The sequence below is a fragment of the Petromyzon marinus genome, chromosome 84 (assembly GCF_048934315.1).
Source record: "Petromyzon marinus isolate PM22_M1 ecotype Great Lakes invasive population chromosome 84, UKy_Petmar_22M1.pri1.0, whole genome shotgun sequence".
Classification (NCBI taxonomy): domain Eukaryota; kingdom Metazoa; phylum Chordata; class Hyperoartia; order Petromyzontiformes; family Petromyzontidae; genus Petromyzon; species Petromyzon marinus.
In genome coordinates this window covers 1,339,552-1,365,095 of record NC_133749.1, presented here as the reverse complement: position 1 = coordinate 1,365,095, position 25,544 = coordinate 1,339,552, and the positions used below count along the sequence as shown (strand labels likewise).

The 25,544-nt window shown below is 55.8% G+C and overlaps 1 protein-coding gene across 1 annotated transcript in view; it reads right to left on the bottom strand.

Annotated features, from left to right (window-relative positions):
- Window positions 1-7,500: 7,500 nt before the first annotated feature.
- The window catches only part of LOC116937068 (tRNA (uracil-5-)-methyltransferase homolog A-like), a gene marked incomplete at its 5' end in the record, with an annotated part of 56,599 nt that continues 38,555 nt past the window's right edge, over window positions 7,501-25,544 (bottom strand). Inside the window, 4 exons of the mRNA XM_076057795.1 lie at window positions 7,501-7,507; window positions 13,376-13,528; window positions 18,306-18,402; window positions 23,092-23,208. Of these exons, the coding sequence (XP_075913910.1) occupies window positions 7,501-7,507; window positions 13,376-13,528; window positions 18,306-18,402; window positions 23,092-23,208 (374 nt within the window). The remainder of the gene's footprint in view (window positions 7,508-13,375; window positions 13,529-18,305; window positions 18,403-23,091; window positions 23,209-25,544) is intronic.

Sequence of the window (25,544 nt, the reverse complement as noted above, 5' to 3'; positions counted from 1 at the left end):
GTGAGGTGGTGAGTGAGGTGGTGAGTGAGTGAGTGGGTGGTGGTGGTGGTTGAGGAGGTGGTGAGTGAGTGAGTGAGGTGGTGAGTGGTGAGGTGGTGAGTGAGTGGTGAGGTGGTGAGTGAGTGGGTGGTGGTGAGTGAGTGAGTGAGGTGGTGAGTGAGTGAGTGAGGTGGTGAGTGAGTCAGTGAAGTGGTGAGTGAGTGAGTGAGGAAGTGGTGGTGGTGGTGGTGAGGTGGTGGTGGTGAGTGGGTGGTGATGGTGAGGTGGTGGTGGTGGTGAGTGAGTGAGTGAGTGGTGAGTGAGTGAGTGGTGAGTGAGGTGGTGAGTGAGTGAGTGAGGTGGTGAGTGAGGTGGTGAGTGAGGTGGTGGTGGTGGTGAGTGAGTGGTGAGTGAGTGAGTGGTGAGTGAGGTGGTGAGTGAGTGAGTGAGGTGGTGAGTGAGGTGGTGAGTGAGTGAGTGGGTGGTGGTGGTGAGTGAGGAGGTGGTGGTGAGGAGGAGGTGGTGAGTGAGTGGTGAGTGAGTGAGGTGGTGAGTGAGTGAGTGAGTGGGGTGGTGAGTGAGTGGGTGGTGAGTGAGTGAGTGAGGTGGTGAGTGAGTGAGTGAGTGGGGTGGTGAGTGAGTGAGGTGGTGAGTGAGTGAGTGAGTGGGGTGGTGAGTGAGTGAGGTGGTGAGTGAGTGAGTGAGGTGAGTGAGTGAGTGGGTGGTGGTGGTGAGTGGTGGTGGTGGTGAGTGAGGGTGGTGGTGAGTGAGGAGGTGGTGAGTGAGTGGTGAGGTGGGTGTTGGTGAGTGGGTGGTGGTGAGTGAGTGAGGAGGTGAGTGAGTGAGTGAGGAGGTGGTGGTGAGTGAGTGAGTGTGTGGTGAGTGAGTGAGTGAGTGGTGAGTGAGTGAGTGAGGTGGTGAGTGAGTGGTGAGTGAGTGAGTGAGGTGGTGAGTGAGTGGGTGGTGGTGGTGAGTGAGGAGGTGGTGGTGGTGAGTGGTGAGTGAGTGAGGTGGTGAGTGAGTGAGTGGGTGGTGGTGGTGAGTGAGGTGGTGGTGGTGAGGTGGTGGTGAGTGAGTGGGTGGTGGTGAGTGAGTGAGTGAGGAGGTGGTGGTGGTGAGTGAGGAGGTGGTGGTGGTGAGTGGTGGTGGTGGTGGTGAGTGGGTGGTGGTGGTGAATGGGTGGTGAGTGGCGGTGGTGGTGAGGAGGTGAGTGGTGGTGAGGTGGTGGTGGTGAGTGGGTGGTGGTGGTGGTGAGGAGGTGGTGGTGGTGAGTGGCGGTGGTGGTGGTGAGGTGGTGGTGAGTGGCGCTGGCGGTAGTGGTGAGGAGGTGAGTGGTGGTGGTGGTGAGGTTTTGGTGAGTGGCGGTGGCGGTGGTGGTGAGGAGGTGATTGGTGGTGGTGAAGTGGTGGTGGTGAGTGGGTGGTGAGTGGTGGTGGTGAGGAGGTGGTGGTGGTGAGAGGCGGTGAGCGTGGTGAGTGGCAGTCAGCATGGTGAGAATGGTGAGTGGTCAGTGATAGGTGGTGACTGGTGAGGGTGGTGGTGACTGAGACGTGGTGAGTGAGGGTGGTGAGTAGCAGTAAGCGTAGTGAGTGGTGGTAAGGGTGGTGAGTGGTACAGAATGGTGAGTGGTGAGTGAATGAGACGTGGTGAGAGTGGTGAGTGGTGGTGGTGGTGAGTGAGACGTGGTGAGAGTGGTGAGTGGCTCACTCTCTGCATCTCGCTCACCACATGGTCACGTGTCCGTGCAGAGGCTGTGACGCTGATATCAAATAAAGACGAATCCATTGTGAACCTGACGTGGTCACTGTGAACTCACCAACCCACTCACTCGCTCACCCACTCACCCACTCACTCACCAACTCACTCACCAACTCACTCACTCACTCACCCACTCACCCACTCACTCACCCACTCACTCACCAACTCATCAACTCACTCACCCACTCACCCACTCACCCACCCACTCACCCACTCACCCACTCACTCACCAACTCACCCACCCACTCACTCACTCACCCACTCACTCACTCACCCACTCACTCACCCACTCACCCACCCACTCACCCACGCACTCACTCACTCACCCACTCACTCACCCACTCACCCACCCACTCACCCACTCACTTACTCACCCACTCACTCACCCAGTCACTCACTAACTCAGTCACTCACTCACGCACTGACTCACCAACTGACCAACAAACTCACTCACTCACTCACCAACTCACTCACCCACTCACTCACTCACCCACTCATCCACTCACTCACCCACTCACTTACCGACTCACCCACTCATTCATCCACTCATTCACTCACCAACTCACCCACCCACTCACCAACTCACTCACCAACTCACCCACTCACTCACCAACTCACTCACCCACTCACTCACTCACCAACTCACCCACCCTATCACTCATTCACCCACTCACTCACTCACCCACTCACTCACCAACTCACCCACTCATTCACCCACTCACTCACTCAACCACTCACCCACTCACTGACTCACTCACTCACTCACCCACTCACTCAGTCACCCAGTCACCCACTCACTCACCAACTCAACCACTCACTCACCAACTCACCCACTCATTCACCCACTCACCAACTCATCCACTCACTCACCCACTCACGCACTCACTAACTCACCCACTCACTCACCCACCTACGCACTCATCCATTCACTAACCCACTCACCCACAAACCCACTCAACCAACCACCCACTCACCCACCCACTCATCCACTCACCCACCCACTCACTCACCCACTCACTCACGCACCCATTCACTCACTCATCCATCCACTTATTAACCCACTCACCCACCCACTCACTCACTAACCCACTCACCCAATCACTCACTCACCAACGAACCCACTAACTAACTCATCCACTCACCCACCCACTCACCCACTCACTCACCAACTCACCCACTCACTCACCCACTCACCAACTCACCCACCCACTCACTCACCCACCCACGCACTCAAACATTCACTAACACACTCACCCACAAACCTACTCACCCAACCACCCACTCACTCACCCACCCACTCATCCACTCACCCACCCACTCACTCACCCACTCACTCACTCACGCACCCACCCACCTACTCACTCATGCACTTATGAACCCACTCACCCACCCACCCACTCACTCACCCACACACTCACTCACTCACCCACTCACTCACCCACCCACTCACTCACCCACCCACTCACTCACCAACTCATCCACTCACCTACCCACTCACCCACCCACTAACTCACTCACCCACTCACTCACCCACTCACCAACTAACCCAGTGACTCACTCAACCACTCAACCACCAACCCACTCACTCACTCACCCACTCACCACTCATTCACTCACTCACCCACTCATCCACCCACCCACCCACTCACTCACCCACCCACCCACTCACCCACTCACCCACTCACTCATCCACTGACCCACTCACTCACCCACTCACCCACTCACTCACCCACCCACCCACTCACACACCCACCCACTCACTCACCCACCCACTCACTCACCCACCCACTCACTCACCCACTCACTCACTGACCCACTCACTGACCCACCCACCCACTCACCCACTCACTCATCCACTCACCCACTCACTCACCCACTCATCCACTCACTAACACACACATACACACACAGGCACACACACAGACACACACAAGCACATACACACACACAGATACACACACAGGAAGCGTGTTCGTGAGGTGACAAGAAAATCGCCTTCCGTGAATTGTCTCACAGCGGAAGGTTCGCTGGCACACACATGTACACACAGACACACACACACACACACAGACACACACACAGACACACACACAGACACACATAGACACACACACAGACACACACGCACACAGACACACACACAGACACACGCACACACAGACACACACACAGATACACACACAGACACACGCACACACAGACACACACACAGACACACGCACACACATATACAACAACAACCGCCATTCGCCACTAAGTGGCGGTGACGTCACCACGACGCTTGTGCCAGGCTATGTGCACCTTGAGGCTACGTGAAGTATTGAACGCCCGCTGGCAGGAGGTCACGGGGCAGACCCAGCGGGTGCCACGGGTCGACTGAGACGACTGGCTGGTGCACCACCTGTGCCCCCTACTGTGCCAACCTGCTGTGCTTTAGCCACCCGGCGCTCCGCTCGTTGTTGTGAGCGTCGCTCCTCCGCCCTCCGTTGTTGTTGGAGGGCGACTACCTCCAACTGCCCAGAAGCATCCTTCACGAGCCTCCTCCACAGAGGCCGATCTTGACACCGCTGGTACCAGTCATCGGCACGTCCACTCAGCTCCACGTCCACTCAGCTCCACGTCCTCCTGTACCACGTCACTCCATCTCTTCTCTAGCCCGTGCCGCGCCCGTTTAGCCCCCTCGATCCGGCCGAACAAAAGCTGTTTCATGTAGCCCGCATGCCCAGCCATCGCGGCCTTGCCCGCCGGAGGAGCTCACCGAGGGGACCTTGCCCAGATCTTTCAAGGATTTGTGAGCTCCTCACACAATCCAGTCTGGTTAAACCCAGGATGGATCGTAGGCAGGCCAGCCTAAATGTTTCTAACCGGCGAAGATGTTCCATTAGGGGGGTCCACGTTTCGCAAGTGTAGAGAAGGGAGGGAATGACCGTGGCCGAGAACACCTGAAGCTTAGTGCGGAGCGACAGACCAGGTAGCTTCCACACATCGTTACGCAACCGATGAAAAGATATTGCCGCTCGACTGATTCGGAGTGAGACCTCTGCTATTAAACTGGAGCCAGTCATGCGCACACTGCCCAGGTATGGGAAACTCTCCACTCTCTCCACAACTGCCCTATCACCGATTGGGAGTTGTGGGGGTGGAGTGTCCGATGGTACAATATACCCAGGCAGGTGCTTAGTTTTGGTGGGGCTGATGGTAAGGCCCCACCTCTTAGTGGCACGCTCCAGTCTCAGCAGCAGCGTCTCCAACTCCTCCTCTGACTGAGCAGCTATTACCAAATCATCAGCATACATAACGTGGTTGAGCAATAGGGAGCCATCCCTTGACCGCACCCGGGCATCGATCAGCCTCCCATTATATCTGTACCATATGGAGATTCCCCCGGTACAGCCATTGAAGGCTTCACGAACTACATGGTCAAAATAGATGTTAAATAATGTGGGAGCCAGAGGGCATCCCTGTCGCACCCCAAGGTGTACAGGGAATGGCTCTGACTCCCGGCCACGTAGTTTTACCCGGGCCCGCTCACCATCATGAAGGTCCTTAATGATCGTGAGCATAGGGTCAGGTACTCCAAAAGCACGAAGAACGACCCAGAGCCCAGGCCTACTGATGGTATCATAGGCCTTGACCAGGTCAATAAAGCAGAGATGTAGGTCTTGTTGGAATTCCCTACACCTCTGCTGTAGCAGACAGACAGAAAATATGGCATCTGTGCAGGACCGCCCTATCCTGAAACCGCATTGGGGCTCCGCAAGCCTCTCCTCAGCGTGTCTGGCAAGGCCATGCTGAATAATCCTTGCCAGGACCTTTCCCGGCACACTGAGGAGTGAGATGCCCCTGTAGTTGTTACAGTCTGTACGGTCCCCCTTCTTAAAAAGGGGGACCACCAGAGCATCCTTCCAATCCTGCGGAACCTGTCCAGTGGTCCAGATTGTTGTTATGATGTCATATAGGGCAATCTGTGCACAAACGCCACCCTCCCTCAGCATTTCGATTGGGAGAGCATCTCTGCCCGCTGCCTTTCCTGGTCTCAGACTCCGGATCGCCTTCAGTACTTCCTCAACAGATGGCACCACAGCCAGCCACTCACAGGGGGTGACTTCTTCCAATATTTGAGGCACCACAGCCTCAGCAGGGTCATCCTCACTTTGTGCCACGATGTTTTCCTGGCTGAGGGATTTTCCATCCCCCAGGACCTCACAGAAATGCTCAGCAAATCTGCAAACCTGTTCCTGGGGGTCAGAGATTGGATCACCGTTTTTTCCCCTAATGATGGTAATAGGTGTGGCGCTGCAGGTTACTTTTTTGATGGAGTTAAATAGAGATTTGTGATCACGGGCCACTGAGGCAGACTCCATCTCCTCAGCAACCCGCGACCACCACCCATCCTTGCAGCGCCTCACGGCTTTCCGAACCTCCGAGCGAAGGCTGCGGTAAGCCTCCTCATTCTCTGACGTGGGATTCTGTAGCCGATGGCAGTGGGCCTGTCGCTTTTTCTCAACCATCCTGAACACCTCCTCTGTCAGCCAGGGTCTCTGGGGAGGTCTGGACCGCGTACCCAAAGCAGCCATTGCAGCTGCATGAGTCACAGTCCTAAACCTCGCCCATTTACCCTCGACATCAGGAGGAGTCGGGGACGATGCCAATCCCAGCCGCAAGCGATGATGAAATTCTCGCTTGCAACTTTCATCAGATAACTGAGACCAGGCCACTTTAGGTCGGAATAGGGTCCTGGGTGTACACCCACCACCGGAGTGGAAGAATGGCAGGCGCATCTTACAGATGACTAGTCGATGGTCAGAGGGCAGATCAGCTCCACGGTAGGTCCTGGTGTCAAGGACATGGGCTCGCATCCGCTGGTCTGTCACAATGTAGTCCAGCAGATGTTCTTGCTTGGACCCGGCATGCATCCATGATGTTGTGTGGATGCGCCGATGCCGGAACAGCGTGTTGGTAATTACAAGCCCATGGGCTGCACAAAAATCTAGCAGCCTCCTACCGTTGTTATTGAGCTGATCTGGCCCATGCCCTCCAATCACTCCAGACCAGGTGCCAGTATCATGACCAACTCGGGCATTGAAGTCACCCAACATGATGACTCTATCCCGAGGGGCCACTTTAGCCAGCACCTGTGACAGGAGGTCATAGAAGGCATCTGACTCATCGGATTTGCCTGCATCCCTCTACGGATGTTCATCTTCGGTGGGGGCATAAGTAACCACGACCACCATTCCTCGCCCCCGGTTGATGGGAAGGCGAGCCCAAAGTAGCCTGGGGCTTACAGCTTCCCACACCTCACCGCCACGCTCCCACGCCCCCTTCATTCTTTTGTTCAAAAGAAGAGCCACACCCTGTTGTTTGGCAGTCTGCTGCCCCAAGTAGAGGACTGTCCACCCCTCATGGTGGCAGGAGCCAGAGCCGGTCCACCGGACCTCCTGAATGCCGCATAGATCCAGGCGGTACCGGTCCAGCTCCCGACAGAGGAGTGGCAGCCTCTCCTCCGCAGTGAGCGTTCGAACATTCCACGTGGCCACCCGTAGTGGCTTTTCGTTGTTTCTGGAGTAGCCCCGAGGGTAAGTATTCAATCTCCTGGCTCCGCCAATTGGGGTTTGGCCAGGAGACGTCATAGACGCCTGGCCCCCCGGGGCCTCCGGCACAAGCTTATTAGTTACATATTTCAGTTTAATTGGTGTTTTCGTGGTAATTAATTGAAGGTGGAGGGGTCACCAGCCCCTCGCACCCGTCCAGAGCCCCCGTTTAGCCCCTGTGGCGGACACACACGCCATGAGGGGAGGAGCCAATCAAAATTGGATCTCCCCCCACAGCACTGTCCACGACAGAGTTGCCCGTCCGGCACCGCGAGGAGGTAGGGGGTTGTTTTTCCGAACCCACTCACTCACCCACTCACTCACCCACTCACTCGCCGACTCACTCGCCCACTCACTCGCCCAATCACCCGTCTAGCCCCCCTCTCTCCGGCCAAACAGAAGCTGATTGGGTATGCGGTGGCTGGGCATGGGGGCTATCATCATCATCAGCACCATCAGCACCGTCATCACCATGATCATCACCATCATCATCACCATGATCATCACCACCACCATCATCATCATCACCAACATCATCATCATCACCAACACCATCATCACCACCATCATCATCACACCATCACCACCATAATCATCATCACCACCACCACCATCACCACCATCACTACCATCACAACCACCATCACCACCATCACAACCACCATCACCACCATCACCAACATCACCACCATCACACTGTGTGTACCATCACCACCATCACACTGTGTGTACCACCATCACCACCAACATCACCACCACCATCACCACCACCATCACACTGTGTGTACCACCATCACCACCACCATCACCACCACCACCATCACCTGCGATTCGATCACAAGATGGCGCCGATGATGGCAGCCTCGGCCGGTTGGTGCGCCCTGTTTTGTCTTGAGAGGGGCCTGCTGTTCAGCACACCCGTGCTGGTGAGAGGGGCCTGCTGTTCATCACACTCGTGTTGAGAGGCCTGCTGTTCATCACACCCGTGCTGGTGAGAGAGGCCTGCTGTTCATCACACCCGTGCTGGTGAGAGGGGCCTGCTGTTCAGCACACCCGTGCTGGTGAGAGGGGCCTGCTGTTGAGAGGGGCCTACTATTCATCACACCCGTGCTGGTGAGAGGGGCCTGCTGTTCAGCACACCCGTGCTGGTGAGAGAGGCCTGCTGTTCATCACACCCGTGCTGGTGAGAGGGGCCTGCTGTTGAGGGGCCTGCTGTTCATCACACCCGTGACTGGTGAGAGAGGCCTGCTGTTCAACACACCCGTGTTGAGGGGCCTGCTGTTCAGCACACCCGTGCTGGTGAGAGGGGCCTGCTGTTCAACACACCCGTGCTGGTGAGAGAGGCCTGCTGTTCAGCACACCCGTGTTGAGGGGCCTGCTGTTCAGCACACCCTTGCTGGTGAGAGAGGCCTGCTGTTGAGAGGCCTGCTGTTCAGCACACCCGTGCTGGTAAGAGGAGCCTACTGTTCATCACACCCGTGCTGGTGAGAGGGGCCTGCTGTTGAGGGGCCTGCTGTTCAGCACACCCGTGCTGGTGAGAGGGGCCTGCTGTTCAGCACACCCGTGTTGAGGGGCCTGCTGTTCATCACTCCCGTGCTGGTGAGAGGGGCCTGCTGTTCATCACACCAGTGCTGGTGCAAAGATGGCGCCGATGATGGTAGCCTCAGCCGGTCGGTGCTACCCTGTTTTGTCTTGTTTTGTCTGCCAATTCAGTGTTTTGCCAAGATCTTCGGAGTTCTCTAACAAGAGACGAACTTTTAAATGTCGGGGAAACGACTCCTGTGGATTTAATTCCTCCTTTTCCGCTTCCAGCGGCAGAATTAGTGGGCATTCTAGTCAATGCCGCGCTAGGCTCTCCAACGTACGTTCACTGTACAACAAAATGGATGAACTTCAGCTACTCGTGGTAAGTAAAAAAAAAAACAAAGACTTCCTTTCAGCTTCTGCTTTTGTGCTTCACGGAGACATGGCTGTGTGATTTGATTCCGGACACTTCGCTACAACTAGCAGGATTCCATCTTGTAAGATCGGATCGTGACATAGCACTCTCCGGCAAGACGAAAGGCGGTGGTATTTGTTTTTACATTAACAGTGGCTGGTGTGTAGATGTCACAGTGATTCTGCAACATTGTTCTCCACTCCTTGAATCAATTTTTTTGTAACCTGTAAACCGTTTTGCTCGCCTCGCGAGTTCGCGTTCGCTCACTTTGGTTCGGAGTTTACTTGCCGCCTTGTCCTCAGGTTAAAGAGGGCCCAAACGCACGCTCGCCGATCAGATTCTGAGTGTGGAGCGAGCAAATCCAGATTCTAAATTTTGATTTAAAGCTTTCGTGACTGCAGTAATTCATATTCTTAGTTCTTTCGGTAAAGTCACGTTGAAGGGAAACAACAAAATATATAAAATATATATTTTATTATTTTGTTGTTTCCCTCCAACGTAATAATATATTTATATTTTTATTATTTTGTTGTTTCCCTTCAACGTGACTTTACCGAAAGAACTAAGAATATAAATCCAGATTCGTTGGTTATCGTACTTGGCGACTTTAACAAAGGTAATCTCAGCCACGAACTCCCCCAAATACACACAATTCATTAAATGCCCCAACCAGAGAAGGGAACACTCTGGGTCACTGCTACGCTACAGTCAGTAGAGCCTACCACGCCGTCCCCCGAGCAGCACTGGGACACTCTGACCATGCCATGGCCCACCTGATTCCTGCATACAGGCAGAAACTAAAACTCTGTAAACCTGCTGTGAGGACATCTAAACAGGGGACCAAGTGAGGCTGTGGAAGATTTGCGGGCGTGCTAGGACTGTACTGACTGGGATATGTTCACGACTGCTACCAATAGTCTGGATGAACTCACAGAGGCTGTGACGTCCTACATCAGCTTCTGTGAGGACTGCTGTATCCCAACACGTACCAGGGTGAACTTTAACAACAACAACAAGCCCTGGTTCTCAGCAAAGCTCAGAAGGTGGAGGTTGGAGAAGGAGGAAGCGTTTAGGAGTGGGGATAGAGACAGATTCAAGGAGTCGAAGAACAGGTTTAGCAAAGCGGTGAGAGAGGCTAAACGACTGTGCTCAGAGAGACTAAAACACCAGTTCTCTACTAACGACGCTGCTTCTGTCTGGAGAGGGCTCAGGCACATCACCAACTACAAACCCAGAGCCGCCCACACCACTAACGACTCCCGCCTAGCCAACGACCTGAACGAGTTCTACCGTAGATTTGAAAGACAATTGGACTGTCCTGAACCACCCCTTCCCACCCATACTACAGAGACGATTCTCTCCTTTCGGGAGGGAGAAGTTAATAGACTTTTCAAGAGGCAGAATCCACGCAAAGCAGCCGGGTCGGACTCTGTTTCTCCAGCCAGCCTCAGGCACTGCGCTGACCAGCTGTCTCCGGGGTGTTCACCAACATCTTTAACACCTCCCTGGAGACATGCCGTGTACCAGCCTGTCGCAAGTCCTCCACCATCATCCCCGTGCCCAAAAGGCCAAGGCCAACAGGACTAAATGATTACAGACCGGTCGCCCTTACATCTGTGGTAATGAAGTCTTTTGAGCGCCTGGTCCTGGCACACCTCAAAGCCATCACAGATCCTCTCCTGGACCCCCTGCAGTTTGCCTACAGAGCCAACAGGTCTGTGGACGACGCAGTTAACATGGCCCTCCACTTCACCCTACAGCATGTGGACGCCCCAGCATCCTACGCCAGGATCCTGTTTGTGGACTTCAGCTCTGCGCCTTCAACACCATCATCCCTGCTGCCCTGCTTCAGGACAAACTCTTGCAGCTGAACGTGCCCTACACAACCTGTAAATGGATCACAGACTTCCTGTCTGACAGGAAGCAGTGCGTTAAGCTGGGAACAGAAGTCTCTGACTCCAGGTCCATCAGCACCGGAACTCCTCAGGGCTGCGCGTCCTTTCCACCACTGCTCTTCTCCCTGTATACCAACATCTGCACCTCCAGTCATCTGTCCGTCAAACTCTTGAAGTTTGCGGACGACACCACCCTCATTGGGCTGATCTCTGGTGGGGATGAGTCTGACTATAGGTGGGAAGCTGACAATCTGGTGACCTGGTGTAGCCAGAACAACTTAGAGCTAAATGCTCTAAAGACAAGTTGAGATGGTTGTGGACTTCAGGAAGAATACAGCCCCACTCACCCCCATCACCCTGTTAAGACTCCCCAGTCAAAATTGTAGAGTCCTTCCGCTTCCTGGGCACTATTCTTTCTCCCGGGACCTCAAGTGGGAATTGAACATCAGCTCGCTCACCAAGAGAGCTCAACAGAGGATGTACTTTCTACGGCAGCTGAAGAAATTCAACCTGCCAAAGACAATGATGGTGCAATTCTATACAGCGATCATTGAATCCATCCTCACCTCCTCCATAACCGTCTGGTACGCTGCTGCCACTGCCAAGGACAAGAGCAGACTGCAGCGAATCATCCGCACTGCTGAGAAGGTGATTGCCTGCAATCAACCAACCCTCGAGGACCTGCACACGACAAGGAGCACGAGGCGAGCGAGGAAGATTTGTGGCCGATTCCTCCCACCCTGGACACTCTCTGTTCCAGCTGCTCCCCTCCGGCAGAAGGCTTCGGTGCATCAGGACCAAAACATCACGCCATAAAGACAGATTCTTCCCATCTGCTGCTGGCCTGTTAAACGAGGCCAAGGGCTTACACTGATTTTAACATTTTATCTACGTAATGACACCTTGCCGATATTAACTGTGTTAACCTATTTGTGTATTTTTAATTTTTAAATTATATCTTAAAGCTATTTTGTATTCGATATTTATTCAATTTTAAATACTTCAGCCCCCTGGTGTTAGTTAGACTTTTAACCCTTATTATTATAGTAAGACTTGTTTAAAACTTATTTGAGATTTTAGATTCCTGTATGTTGAATGTATGCACCATCCTGCCAAAGTAAATTCCGTGTCGGTGTGAACTTTCATGGCGAATAAAACCCTTTCTGATTATTTTTGATTCTGATCACCATCACCACCATCACCACCATCACCACCATCACCACCATCACACTGTGTGTACCATCATCATCACACTGTGTGTACCACCATCACCACCATCACCACCACCACCATCACCACCACCATCACCACCATCACCACCACCACCACCAACACCACCATCACCACCATCACTACCACCATCACCAACACCACCACCACCATCACCACCACCATCACCACCACCATCACCACCATCACCACCATCATCACCACCACCATCACCACCATCACCACCACCACCACCAACACCACCATCACCACCACCAACACCACCACCATCATCACCACCACCACCACCACCAACCACCACCATCACCACCATCACCACCACCACCATCACCACCACCACCAACACCACCACCATCACCACCATCACCACTACCACCATCACCATCACCACCACCATCACCACCATCACCACCACCGCCACCATCACCACCACCACCATCACCACCATCACCACCACCACCATCACCATCACCACCACCACCATCACCACCATCACACTGTGTGTACCACCATCACCACCACCACCATCACCACCACCACCATCACCACCATCACCACCATCACCACCACCACCATCACCACCACCACCAACACCACCACCATCACCACTACCACCATCACCATCACCACCATCACCACCACCACCACCATCACCACCACCACCATTACCACCATCACCACCACCACCATCACCACCACCACCATCACAGTGTGTACCACCATCACCACCACCACCATCACCACCATCACCATCACCACCACCACCAACACCACCACCACCATCACCACCACCACCAACACCACCACCATCACCACCACCACCAGTGTGTAAATAAATGTGTTTATTTACCATCATGGCAGAACAAGAGTGATGCATGGACCTAATCTCACCACCACCACCACCACTGCTGCCCTTAGGATTCCCCCCCCTGCCCCCCCCCTCACTGCCCCCCCGCCCCCCCCTCACTGCCCCCCCCTGCCCCCCCCCCTGGCCCCCCCCTGCCCCCCCCGTTGCCCTCTCAAACAGCAGCAGCAGCTCGTAGTGAGGGGTGTGGGGGAAGAGGTCCACAGCGGCCGCTCTGATTGGTCGGAACGGAGGCCCCCGCATCCGATTGGACGGCGCCCGGCAGAGACTGCAGAGGGGAGGGGGGTGAGGAGGGGGGGGGGGTGAGGGGGGTGAGTGGGTGGGTGGGTGAGTGAGTGAGTGAGTGGGTGAGTAAGTGGGTGAGTGAGTGGGTGAGTAAGTGGGTGAGTGAGTGAGCGAGTGGATGAGTGAGTGGGTGAGTGGGTGAGTGAGAGAGTGAGTGGGTGAGTGAGTGGGTGGGTGGGTGAGTGGGTGGGTGGGTGGGTGAGTGGGTGGGTGGGTGAGTGGGTGGGTGGGTGGGTGAGTGGGTGAGTGGGTGGGTGAGTGGGTGAGTGGGTGAGTGGGTGGGTGAGTGGGTGAGTGAGTGAGTGAGTGGGTGAGTGGGTGGGTGAGCAGGTGGGTGAGTGAGTGGGTGGGTGGGTGAGTGAGTGAATGGGTGAGTGAGTGAGTGGGTGAGTGAGTGAGTGGGTGAGTGAGTGAGTGGGTGGGTGAGTGGGTGAGCAGGTGGGTGAGTGAGTGGGTGGGTGAGTGAGTGAGTGGGTGAGTGGATGATTGAGTGGGTGGGTGAGTGAGTGGGTGGGTGAGTGAGTGAGTGGGTGGGTGAGTGAGTGGGTGGGTGAGTGAGTGGGTGGGTGAGTGAGTGAGTGGGTGAGTGAGTGGGTGGGTGAGTGGGTGAGCAGGTGGGTGAGTGAGTGGGTGGGTGAGTGAGTGAGTGGGTGAGTGGGTGGGTGAGCAGGTGGGTGAGTGAGTGGGTGGGTGAGTGAGTGAATGGGTGAGTGAGTGAGTGGGTGAGTGAGTGAGTGGGTGAGTGAGTGAGTGGGTGGGTGAGTGGGTGAGCAGGTGGGTGAGTGAGTGGGTGGGTGAGTGAGTGAGTGGGTGAGTGGATGATTGAGTGGGTGGGTGAGTGAGTGGGTGGGTGAGTGAGTGAGTGGGTGGGTGGGTGAGTGAGTGAGTGGGTGGGTGGGTGAGTGAGTGAGTGGGTGGGTGAGTGAGTGGGTGGGTGGGTGAGTGAGTGAGTGGGTGGGTGGGTGAGTGAGTGAGTGGGTGGGTGAGTGGGTGAGTGAGTGGGTGGGTGAGTGGGTGGGTGAGTGGGTGAGTGAGTGAGTGAGTGGGTGGGTGGGTGAGTGGGTGGGTGGGTGAGTGGGTGGGTGGGTGGGTGAGTGGGTGAGTGGGTGGGTGAGTGGGTGAGTGGGTGAGTGGGTGGGTGAGTGGGTGAGTGGGTGAGTGAGTGAGTGGGTGGGTGGGTGAGTGGGTGAGTGAGTGAGTGGGTGGGTGAGTGGGTGGGTGAGTGGGTGAGTGAGTGAGTGAGTGGGTGGGTGGGTGAGTGGGTGAGTGAGTGAGTGGGTGGGTGGGTGAGTGGGTGGGTGGGTGAGTGGGTGAGTGGATGAGTGAGTGGGTGGGTGAGTGAGTGTGGGTGAGTGAGTGTGGGTGGGTGAGTGTGGGTGGGTGGGTGAGTGTGGGTGAGTGTGGGTGGGTGAGTGAGTGTGGGTGAGTGGGTGAGTGAGTGTGGGTGAGTGGGTGAGTGTGGGTGGGTGAGTGTGGTTGAGTGAGTGAGTGGGTGAGTGAGTGAGTGAGTGGGTGAGTGAGTGGGTGAGTGAGTGGGTGAGTGAGTGGGTGAGTGAGTGAGTGGGTGAGTGAGTGAGTGGGTGAGTGGGTGAGTGAGTGAGTGAGTGGGTGAGTGGGTGAGTGGGTGGGTGAGTGGGTGAGTGGGTGAGTGAGTGAGTGAGTGGGTGGTGGGTGAGTGAGTGGGTGGGTGGGTGAGTGAGTGGGTGGGTGGGTGAGTGAGTGGGTGGGTGGGTGAGTGAGTGAGTGGGTGGGTGAGTGGGTGAGTGGGTGAGTGAGTGAGTGAGTGGGTGGGTGGGTGGGTGAGTGGGTGGGTGAGTGAGTGGGTGAGTGAGTGAGTGGGTGGGTGAGTGAGTGGGTGAGTGGGTGGGTGAGTGGGTGAGCGGGTGGGTGAGTGAGTGGTTGGGTGGGTGAGTGAGTGAGTGGGTGAGTGGATGAGTGAGTAGGTGAGTGGATGAGTGAGTGGGTGGGTGAGTGAGTGGGTGGGTGAGTGAGTGAGTGGGTGAGTGAGTGGGTGGGTGAGTGAATGAGTGAGTGAGTGAGTGGGTGAGTGAGTGAGTGAGTGGGTGAGTGGTGAGTGGGTGAGTGAGTGAGTGGGTGAGTGGGTGGGTGGGTGGGTGAGTGAGTGGGTGGGTGGGTGGGTGAGTGAGTGGGTGGGTGGGTGAGTGAGTGGGTGGGTGGGTGGGTGAGTGAGTGGGTGGGTGGGTGAGTGAGTGAGTGGGTGGGTGAGTGGGTGAGTGGGTGAGTGAGTGAGTGAGTGGGTGGGTGGGTGGGTGGGTGAGTGGGTGGGTGAGTGAGTGGGTGAGTGAGTGAGTGGGTGGGTGAGTGAGTGGGTGAGTGGGTGGGTGAGTGGGTGAGCGGGTGGGTGAGTGAGTGGTTGGGTGGGTGAGTGAGTGAGTGGGTGAGTGGATGAGTGAGTAGGTGAGTGGATGAGTGAGTGGGTGGGTGAGTGAGTGGGTGGGTGAGTGAGTGAGTGGGTGAGTGAGTGGGTGGGTGAGTGAATGAGTGAGTGGGTGGGTGAGTGAATGAGTGAGTGAGTGGGTGAGTGAGTGAGTGAGTGGGTGAGTGGTGAGTGGTGAGTGGGTGAGTGAGTGAGTGGGTGAGTGGGTGGGTGGGTGGGTGAGTGGGTGGGTGGGTGGGTGAGTGAGTGGGTGAGTGAGTGGTGAGTGGGTGGGTGAGTGAGTGGGTGAGTGAGTGGTGAGTGAGTGGGTGAGTAGGTGAGTAGGTGAGTGAGTAGGTGAGTAGGTGAGTGAGTAGGTGAGTGAGTAGGTGAGTGAGTAGGTGAGTAGGTGAGTGAGTAGGTGAGTGAGTAGGTGAGTGAGTAGGTGAGTAGGTGAGTAGGTGAGTGAGTAGGTGAGTAGGTGAGTGAGTAGGTGAGTGAGTAGGTGAGTGAGTAGGTGAGTAGGTGAGTGAGTAGGTGAGTAGGTGAGTGAGTAGGTGAGTAGGTGAGTGAGTGAGTGAGTAGGTGAGTAGGTGAGTGAGTAGGTGAGTGAGTAGGTGAGTGAGTAGGTGAGTAGGTGAGTGAGTAGGTGAGTGAGTAGGTGAGTAGGTGAGTGAGTAGGTGAGTGAGTGGGTGAGTGAGTGAGTAGGTGAGTGAGTAGGTGAGTAGGTAAGTGAGTAGGTGAGTGAGTAGGTGAGTAGGTGAGTGAGTAGGTGAGTGAGTGAGTAAGTGAGTGAGTAGGTGAGTGAGTAGGTGAGTGAGTAGGTGAGTGAGTGAGTAGGTGAGTGAGTAGGTGAGTAGGTGAGTGAGTAGGTGAGTGAGTAGGTGAGTGAGTAGGTGAGTAGGTGAGTGAGTAGGTGAGTAGGTGAGTGAGTGAGTGAGTGGGTGATTGAGTGAGTGGGTGAGTGAGTGAGTGAGTGGGTGAGTGGTGAGTGAGTAGGTGAGTGAGTAGGTGAGTAGGTGAGTGAGTAGGTGAGTAGGTGAGTGAGTAGGTGAGTGAGTAGGTGAGTGAGTAGGTGAGTGGGTGAGTGAGTGGGTGAGTGAGTGGGTGAGTGAGTAGGTGAGTGAGTAGGTGAGTGAGTAGGTGAGTGAGTAGGTGAGTGAGTAGGTGAGTGAGTGAGTGAGTGGGTGAGTAGGTGAGTAGGTGAGTAGGTGAGTGGGTAGGTGAGTGAGTAGGTGAGTGAGTAGGTGAGTAGGTGAGTGAGTAGGTGAGTAGGTGAGTGAGTAGGTGAGTAGGTGAGTGAGTGAGTGAGTAGGTAAGTAGGTGAGTGAGTAGGTGAGTGAGTAGGTGAGTAGGTGAGTGAGTAGGTGAGTGAGTAGGTGAGTAGGTGAGTGAGTAGGTGAGTGAGTGGGTGAGTGAGTGAGTAGGTGAGTGAGTAGGTGAGTAGGTGAGTGAGTAGGTGAGTGAGTAGGTGAGTAGGTGAGTGAGTAGGTGAGTGAGTGAGTAGGTGAGTGAGTAGGTGAGTGAGTAGGTGAGTGAGTAGGTGAGTGAGTGAGTAGGTGAGTGAGTAGGTGAGTAGGTGAGTGAGTAGGTGAGTGAGTAGGTGAGTGAGTAGGTGAGTGAGTAGGTGAGTGAGTAGGTGAGTAGGTGAGTGAGTAGGTGAGTAGGTGAGTGAGTGAGTGAGTGGGTGATTGAGTGAGTGGGTGAGTGAGTGAGTGAGTGGGTGAGTGGTGAGTGAGTAGGTGAGTGAGTAGGTGAGTAGGTGAGTGAGTAGGTGAGTAGGTGAGTGAGTAGGTGAGTGAGTAGGTGAGTGAGTAGGTGAGTAGGTGAGTGAGTAGGTGAGTAGGTGAGTGAGTAGGTGAGTGGGTGAGTGAGTGGGTGAGTGAGTAGGTGAGTGAGTAGGTGAGTGAGTAGGTGAGTGAGTAGGTGAGTGAGTGAGTGGGTGAGTAGGTGAGTAGGTGAGTAGGTGAGTAGGTGAGTGGGTAGGTGAGTGAGTAGGTGAGTAGGTGAGTGAGTAGGTGAGTAGGTGAGTGAGTAGGTGAGTGGGTGAGTGAGTGGGTGAGTGAGTAGGTGAGTGAGTAGGTGAGTGAGTGAGTGAGTGGGTGAGTAGGTGAGTAGGTGAGTGGTGAGTGAGTGAGTGAGTAGGTGAGTGAGTAGGTGAGTGAGTAGGTGAGTGAGTAGGTGAGTAGGTGAGTGAGTAGGTGAGTAGGTGAGTGAGTGAGTGAGTAGGTGAGTGAGTAGGTGAGTGAGTAGGTGAGTGAGTGGGTGAGTAGGTGAGTGAGTGGGTGAGTGAGTAGGTGAGTAGGTGAGTGAGTAGGTGAGTGAGTGGGTGAGTGAGTAGGTGAGTAGGTGAGTGAGTAGGTGAGTGAGGCAGCTCCTCACTCGTTGAAGTTGCCCGCGGCTGATCGAGGGTTGCAGGAGACGTAGAGGATGCGGCCTACGCATAGAGCACGGCGGACAGCCTGAAGAACCTTCACCTCTACACTCACACGGTGAGGGTGAGGAGTGGTGAGTGGCGGACAGCCTGAAGAACCTTCACCTCTACACTCACACGGTGAGGAGTGGTGAGGAGTGGTGAGGAGTGGTGAGGGTGAGTGGCGGACAGCCTGAAGAACCTTCACCTCTACACTCACACGGTGAGGAGTGGTGAGGAGTGGTGAGGGTGAGGAGTGGTGAGGAGTGGTGAGGGTGAGTGGTGAGGAGTGGTGAGGAGTGGTGAGGGTGAGTGGTGAGTGAGGGTGAGTGGCGGACAGCCTGAAGAACCTTCACCTCTACACTCACACGGTGAGGGTGAGGAGTGGTGAGGAGTGGTGAGGAGTGGTGAGTGGTGAGGGTGAGTGGCGGACAGCCTGAAGAACCTTCACCTCTACACTCACACGGTGAGGGTGAGGAGTGGTGAGGAGTGGTGAGGAGTGGTGAGGAGTGGTGAGGAGTGGTGAGGGTGAGTGGCGGACAGCCTGAAGAACCTTCACCTCTACACTCACACGGTGAGGAGTGGTGAGGAGTGGTGAGGAGTGGTGAGTGGTGAGTGGCGGACAGCCTGAAGAACCTTCACCTCTACACTCACACGGTGAGGAGTGGTGAGGAGTGGTGAGGAGTGGTGAGTGGTGAGTGGCGGACAGCCTGAAGAACCTTCACCTCTACACTCACACGGTGAGGGTGAGTGGTGAGGAGTGGTGAGGAGTGGTGAGGAGTGGTGAGGGTGAGTGGCGGACAGCCTGAAGAACCTTCACCTCTACACTCACACGGTGAGGAGTGGTGAGGAGTGGTGAGGGTGAGGAGTGGTGAGGAGTGGTGAGTGGTGAGTGGCGGACAGCCTGAAGAACCTTCACCTCTACACTCACACGGTGAGGGTGAGGAGTGGTGAGGAGTGGTGAGGAGTGGTGAGTGGTGAGTGGCGGACAGCCTGAAGAACCTTCACCTCTACACTCACACGGTGAGGGTGAGTGGTGAGGAGTGGTGAGGGTGAGTGGTGAGGGTGAGGAGTGGTGAGGGTGAGTGGCGGACAGCCTGGACAACCTTCACCTCTACACTCACACGGTGAGGGTGAGTGGTGAGGAGTGGTGAGGGTGAGTGGCGGACAGCCTGAAGAACCTTCACCTCTACACTCACACGGTGAGGAGTGGTGAGGAGTGGTGAGGAGTGGTGAGGAGTGGTGAGTGGCGGACAGCCTGAAGAACCTTCACCTCTACACTCACACGGTGAGGAGTGGTGAGGAGTGGTGAGGAGTGGTGAGGGTGAGGAGTGGTGAGGGTGAGGAGTGGTGAGGGTGAGTGGTGAGGAGTGGTGAGGAGTGGTGAGGGTGAGGGTGAGTGGCGGACAGCCTGAAGAACCTTCACCTCTACACTCACACGGTGAGGAGTGGTGAGGAGTGGTGAGGAGTGGTGAGGAGTGGTGAGTGGTGAGTGGCGGACAGCCTGAAGAACCTTCACCTCTACACTCACACGGTGAGGGTGAGTGGTGAGGAGTGGTGAGGGTGAGTGGTGAGGGTGAGGAGTGGTGAGGGTGAGTGGCGGACAGCCTGGACAACCTTCACCTCTACACTCACACGGTGAGGGTGAGTGGTGAGGAGTGGTGAGGGTGAGTGGCGGACAGCCTGAAGAACCTTCACCTCTACACTCACACGGTGAGGAGTGGTGAGGAGTGGTGAGGAGTGGTGAGGAGTGGTGAGGGTGAGTGGCGGACAGCCTGAAGAACCTTCACCTCTACACTCACACGGTGAGGAGTGGTGAGGAGTGGTGAGGAGTGGTGAGGAGTGGTGAGGGTGAGTGGCGGACAGCCTGAAGAACCTTCACCTCTACACTCACACGGTGAGGAGTGGTGAGGAGTGGTGAGGAGTGGTGAGGAGTGGTGAGTGGCGGACAGCCTGAAGAACCTTCACCTCTACACTCACACGGTGAGGAGTGGTGAGGAGTGGTGAGGAGTGGTGAGGAGTGGTGAGGGTGAGTGGCGGACAGCCTGGACAACCTTCACCTCTACACTCACACGGTGAGGAGTGGTGAGGAGTGGTGAGGAGTGGTGAGGAGTGGTGAGGAGTGGTGAGTGGTGAGGAGTGGTGAGGAGTGGTGGTGAGGATTGGTGAGGGTGAGTGGCGGACAGCCTGGACAACCTTCACCTCTACACTCACACGGTGAGGGTGAGGAGTGGTGAGGAGTGGTGAGGAGTGGTGAGTGGTGAGGGTGAGTGGTGAGGAGTGGTGAGGGTGAGGAGTGGTGAGGGTGAGGAGTGGTGAGGGTGAGGAGTGGTGAGGAGTGGTGAGGAGTGGTGAGTTGTGAGGAGTGGTGAGGAGTGGTGAGGAGTGGTGAGGGTGAGTGGTGAGGAGTGGTGAGGAGTGGTGAGGAGTGGTGAGGGTGAGGAGTGGTGAGGGTGAGTGGTGAGGAGTGGTGAGGGTGAGTGGTGAGGAGTGGTGAGGAGTGGTGAGTGGTGAGGGTGAGTGGTGGAGTGGTGAGGAGTGGTGAGGAGTGGTGAGCAGTGGTGAGGAGTGGTGAGGGTGAGTGGTGAGGGTGAGGGGTGAGGAGTGGTGAGGAGTGGTGAGTGAGGGTGAGTGGCAGACAGCCTGGAGCACCTTCACCTCTACACTCACACAGTGAGGGTGAGGAGTGGTGAGGAGTGGTGAGGAGTGGTGAGGAGTGGTGAGGAGTGGTGAGCGTGAGTGGTGAGTGACGTGGTGAGTGACGTGGCGAGTGAGGTGGTGAGTGACGTGGTGAGTGAGTGGGTGAGTGACGTGGTGAGTGGGTGAGTGAGTGGGTGAGTGACATGGTGAGTCACGTGGTGAGTGAAGTGGTGAGTCACGTGGTGAGTCACGTGGTGAGTTACGTGGTGAGTCACGTGGTGAGTCACGTGGTGAGTCACGTGGTGACTCACGTGGTGACTCACGTGGTGAGTGACGTGGTGAGTCACGTGGTGAGTCACGTGGTGAGTGAAGTGGTGAGTTACGTGGTGAGTCACGTGGTGAGTCACGTGGTGAGTCACGTGGTGAGTCACGTGGTGAGTGACGTGTTGAGTCACGTGGTGAGTCACATGGTGACTCACGTGGTGAGCGATGTGGTGAGTCACGTGGTGAGTCACGTGGTGAGCCACGTGGTGAGCGACGTGGTGAGCGACGTGGTGAGCGACGTGGTGAGTCACGTGGTGAGTGACGTGGTGAGTCACGTGGTGAGTCACGTGGTGAGTGACGTGGTGAGCGACGTGGTGAGTCACGTGGTGAGCGACGTGGTGAGTCACGTGGTGAGTCACGTGGTGAGTCACGTGGTGAGTGACGTGGTGAGTCACATGGTGAGTCACGTGGTGAGTGAGTGGGTGAGTGACGTGGTGAGTCACGTGGTGAGTGACGTGGTGAGTGACGTGATGAGTGACGTGATGAGCGAGGTGGTGAGTCACGTGGTGAGTCACGTGGTGAGTGAGGTGGTGAGTGACGTGGTGAGTCACGTGATGAGCGAGGTGGTGAGTCACGTGGTGAGTCACGTGATGAGCGAGGTGTTGAGTCACGTGGTGAGTCACGTGGTGAGCGACGTGGTGAGCCACGTGGTGAGTGACGTGGTGAGTGATGTGGTGAGTCACGTGGTGAGTCACGTGGTGAGTGAAGTGGTGAGTGACGTGGTGAGTGACGTGGTGAGTGACGTGGTGAGCCACGTGGTGAGTGACGTGGTGAGTCACGTGGTGAGTGACGTGGTGAGTCACGTGGCGAGTCACGTGGTGAGTCACGTGGTGAGTCACGTGGTGAGTGACTCACGGAGGCCTGCACATGGTGAGTCACGTGGTGAGCGACGTGGTGAGTCACGTGGTGAGCGACGTGGTGAGTCACGTGGTGAGCGACGTGGTGAGTCACGTGGTGAGTGACGTGGTGAGTCACGTGGTGAGTGACGTGGTGAGTCACGTGGTGAGTCACGTGGTGAGTCACGTGGTGAGTCACGTGGTGAGCGACATGGTGGGCGACATGGTGGGTGAGTGGGTGAGTCACGTAGTGAGCGACGTGGTGAGTCACGTGGTGAGCGACGTGGTGAGTCACGTGGTGAGTCACGTGGTGAGTGACGGGGTGAGTCACGTGTCGAGTCACGTGGTGAGTGACATGGTGAGTCACGTGTTGATTCAGGTGTTGAGTCACGTGGTGAGCCACGTGGTGAGCCACGTGGTGAGCCACGTGGTGAGGCACGTGGTGAGTGACTCATGGAGGCCTGCACGTGGTGAGTGAGGTGGTGAGTGAGGTGGTGAGTGACGTGGTGAGTGACGTGGTGAGCCACGTGGTGAGCCACGTGGTGAGTGACTCACGGAGGCCTGCACGTGGTGGGTGAGTGGGTGAGTGACGTGGTGAGCGACGTGGTGAGTGACGTGGTGAGTGACGTGGTGAGTCACGTGGTGAGCGACTCACGGAGGCCTGCACGTGGTGGGTGAGTGGGTGAGTGACGTGGTGAGTCACGTGGTGAGCGACGTGGTGAGTCACGTGGTGAGTGACTCACGGAGGCCTGCACGTGGTGGGTGAGTGGGTGAATGACGTGGTGAGCGACGTGGTGAGTGACGTGGTGAGTCACGTGGTGAGCCACGTGGTGAGTGACTCACGGAGGCCTGCACGTGGTGGGTGAGTGGGTGAGTGACGTGGTGAGTCACGTGGTGAGTGATGTGGTGAGTGACGTGGTGAGTGACGTGGTGAGTCACGTGGTGAGTGACTCACGGAGGCCTGCACGTGGTGGGTCTACAATGGCCACCACTGGGTGGTCTCTCATGGAGGAGACCAACGCAGACAGAGAATCCTCAGCTCTAGCACAGACAAAGCGGGCGTTGGTCACACCTACACACACACACAGTCACACACACACACAGTCACACACACACACAGTCACACACACACACAGTCACACACACCTACACACACACACAGTCACACACACACAGTCACACACACACACACACTCACACACACACACAGTCACACACACACACAGTCACACACACACACAGTCACACACACACACAGTCACACACACACACACAGTCACACACACAGTCACACACACACAGTCACACACACAGTCACACACACACAGTCACACACACACAGTCACACAGTCACACACAGTCACACACACACAGTCACACACACAGTCACACACACACACAGTCACACACACACACAGTCACACACACACACACACACAGTCACACACACAGTCACACACACACACAGTCACACACACAGTCACACACACACACAGTCACACACACCTACACACACACACAGTCACACACACACACAGTCACACACACCTACACACACACACAGTCACACACACACACAGTCACACACAGTCACACACAGTCACACACACACACAGTCACACACACACTCACACACACACACACAGTCACACACACACAGTCACACACACCTACACACAGTCACACAGTCACACACACACAGTCACACACACACACAGTCACACACACACACACACAGTCACACACACAGTCACACACACACACAGTCACACACACAGTCACACACACACAGTCACACACACAGTCACACAGTCACACACAGTCACACACACAGTCACACACACACACAGTCACACACACACACAGTCACACACACAGTCACACACACACACACAGTCACACCCACACACACAGTCACACCCACACACACAGTCACACACACACACACAGTCACACACACACACACAGTCACACACACACACACAGTCACACACACAGTCACACACACACACACAGTCACACACACACAGTCACACACACACAGTCACACACAGTCACACACACACAGTCACACACACAGTCACACACACACACAGTCACACACACACACAGTCACACACACACACAGTCACACACACACACAGTCACACACACAGTCACACACACACACAGTCACACACACACACAGTCACACACACACACACAGTCACACACACACAGTCACACACACACACAGTCACACACACACACAGTCACACACAGTCACACACACAGTCACACACAGTCACAAACACACAGTCACACACACACAGTCACACACACCTACACACACAGTCACACACACACACAGTCACACACAGTCACACACACACACACAGTCACACACACACAGTCACACACACACAGTCACACCTACACACAACAACAACAACCGCCATTCGCCACTAAGTGGCGGTGACGTCACCACGACGCTTGTGCCAGGCTATGTGCACCCTGAGGCCACGTGAAGTGTCGAATGCCCGCTGGCAGGAGGTCACGGGGCAGACCCAGGTACCACGGGTAGACTGACTGAGTTGACTGGCTGATGCACCACCTGTGCCCCCTACTGTGCCAACCTGCTGTGCTTTAGCCACCCGGCGCTCCGCTCGCTGTTGTGAGCGTCGCTCCTCCGCCCTCCGTTGTTGTTGGAGGGCGACTGCCTCCAACTGCCCAGTAGCATCCTTCACGAGCCTCCTCCACAGAGGCCGATCTTGACACCGCTGGTACCAGTCATCGGCAAGTCCACTCAGCTCCACGTCCTCCTGTACCACATCACTCCATCTCTTCTCTAGCCCGTGCCGCGCCCGCTTAGCCCCCTCAATCCGGCCAAACAAAAGCTGTTTCGGCATGCGGTGGCTGGGCATGCGGGCTACATGACCCAGCCATCGCAGCCTTGCCTGCCGGAGGAGCTCACCGATGGGACCCAGCCCAGATCTTTCAAGGATTTGTGAGCTCCTCACACAATCCAGTCTGGTTAAACCCAGGATGGATCGTAGGCAGGTCAGCCTAAATGTTTCTAACCGGCGAAGATGTTCCATTAGGGGGGTCCACGTTTCGCAAGCGTAGAGAAGGGAGGGAATGACCGTGGCCGAGAAGACCTGAAGCTTAGTGCGGAGCGACAGACCAGGTAGCTTCCACACAGCGTTACGCAACCGATGAAAAGATATTGCCGCTCGACTGATTCGGAGTGAGACCTCTGCTGTTAAACTGGAGCCAGTCATAAGCACACTGCCCAGGTATGGGAAACTCTCCACTCTCTCCACAACTGCCCCATCACCGATTGGGAGTTGTGGGGGTGGAGTGTCCGATGGTACAAAATACCCAGGCAGGTGCTTAGTTTTGGTGGGGCTGATGGTAAGGCCCCACCTC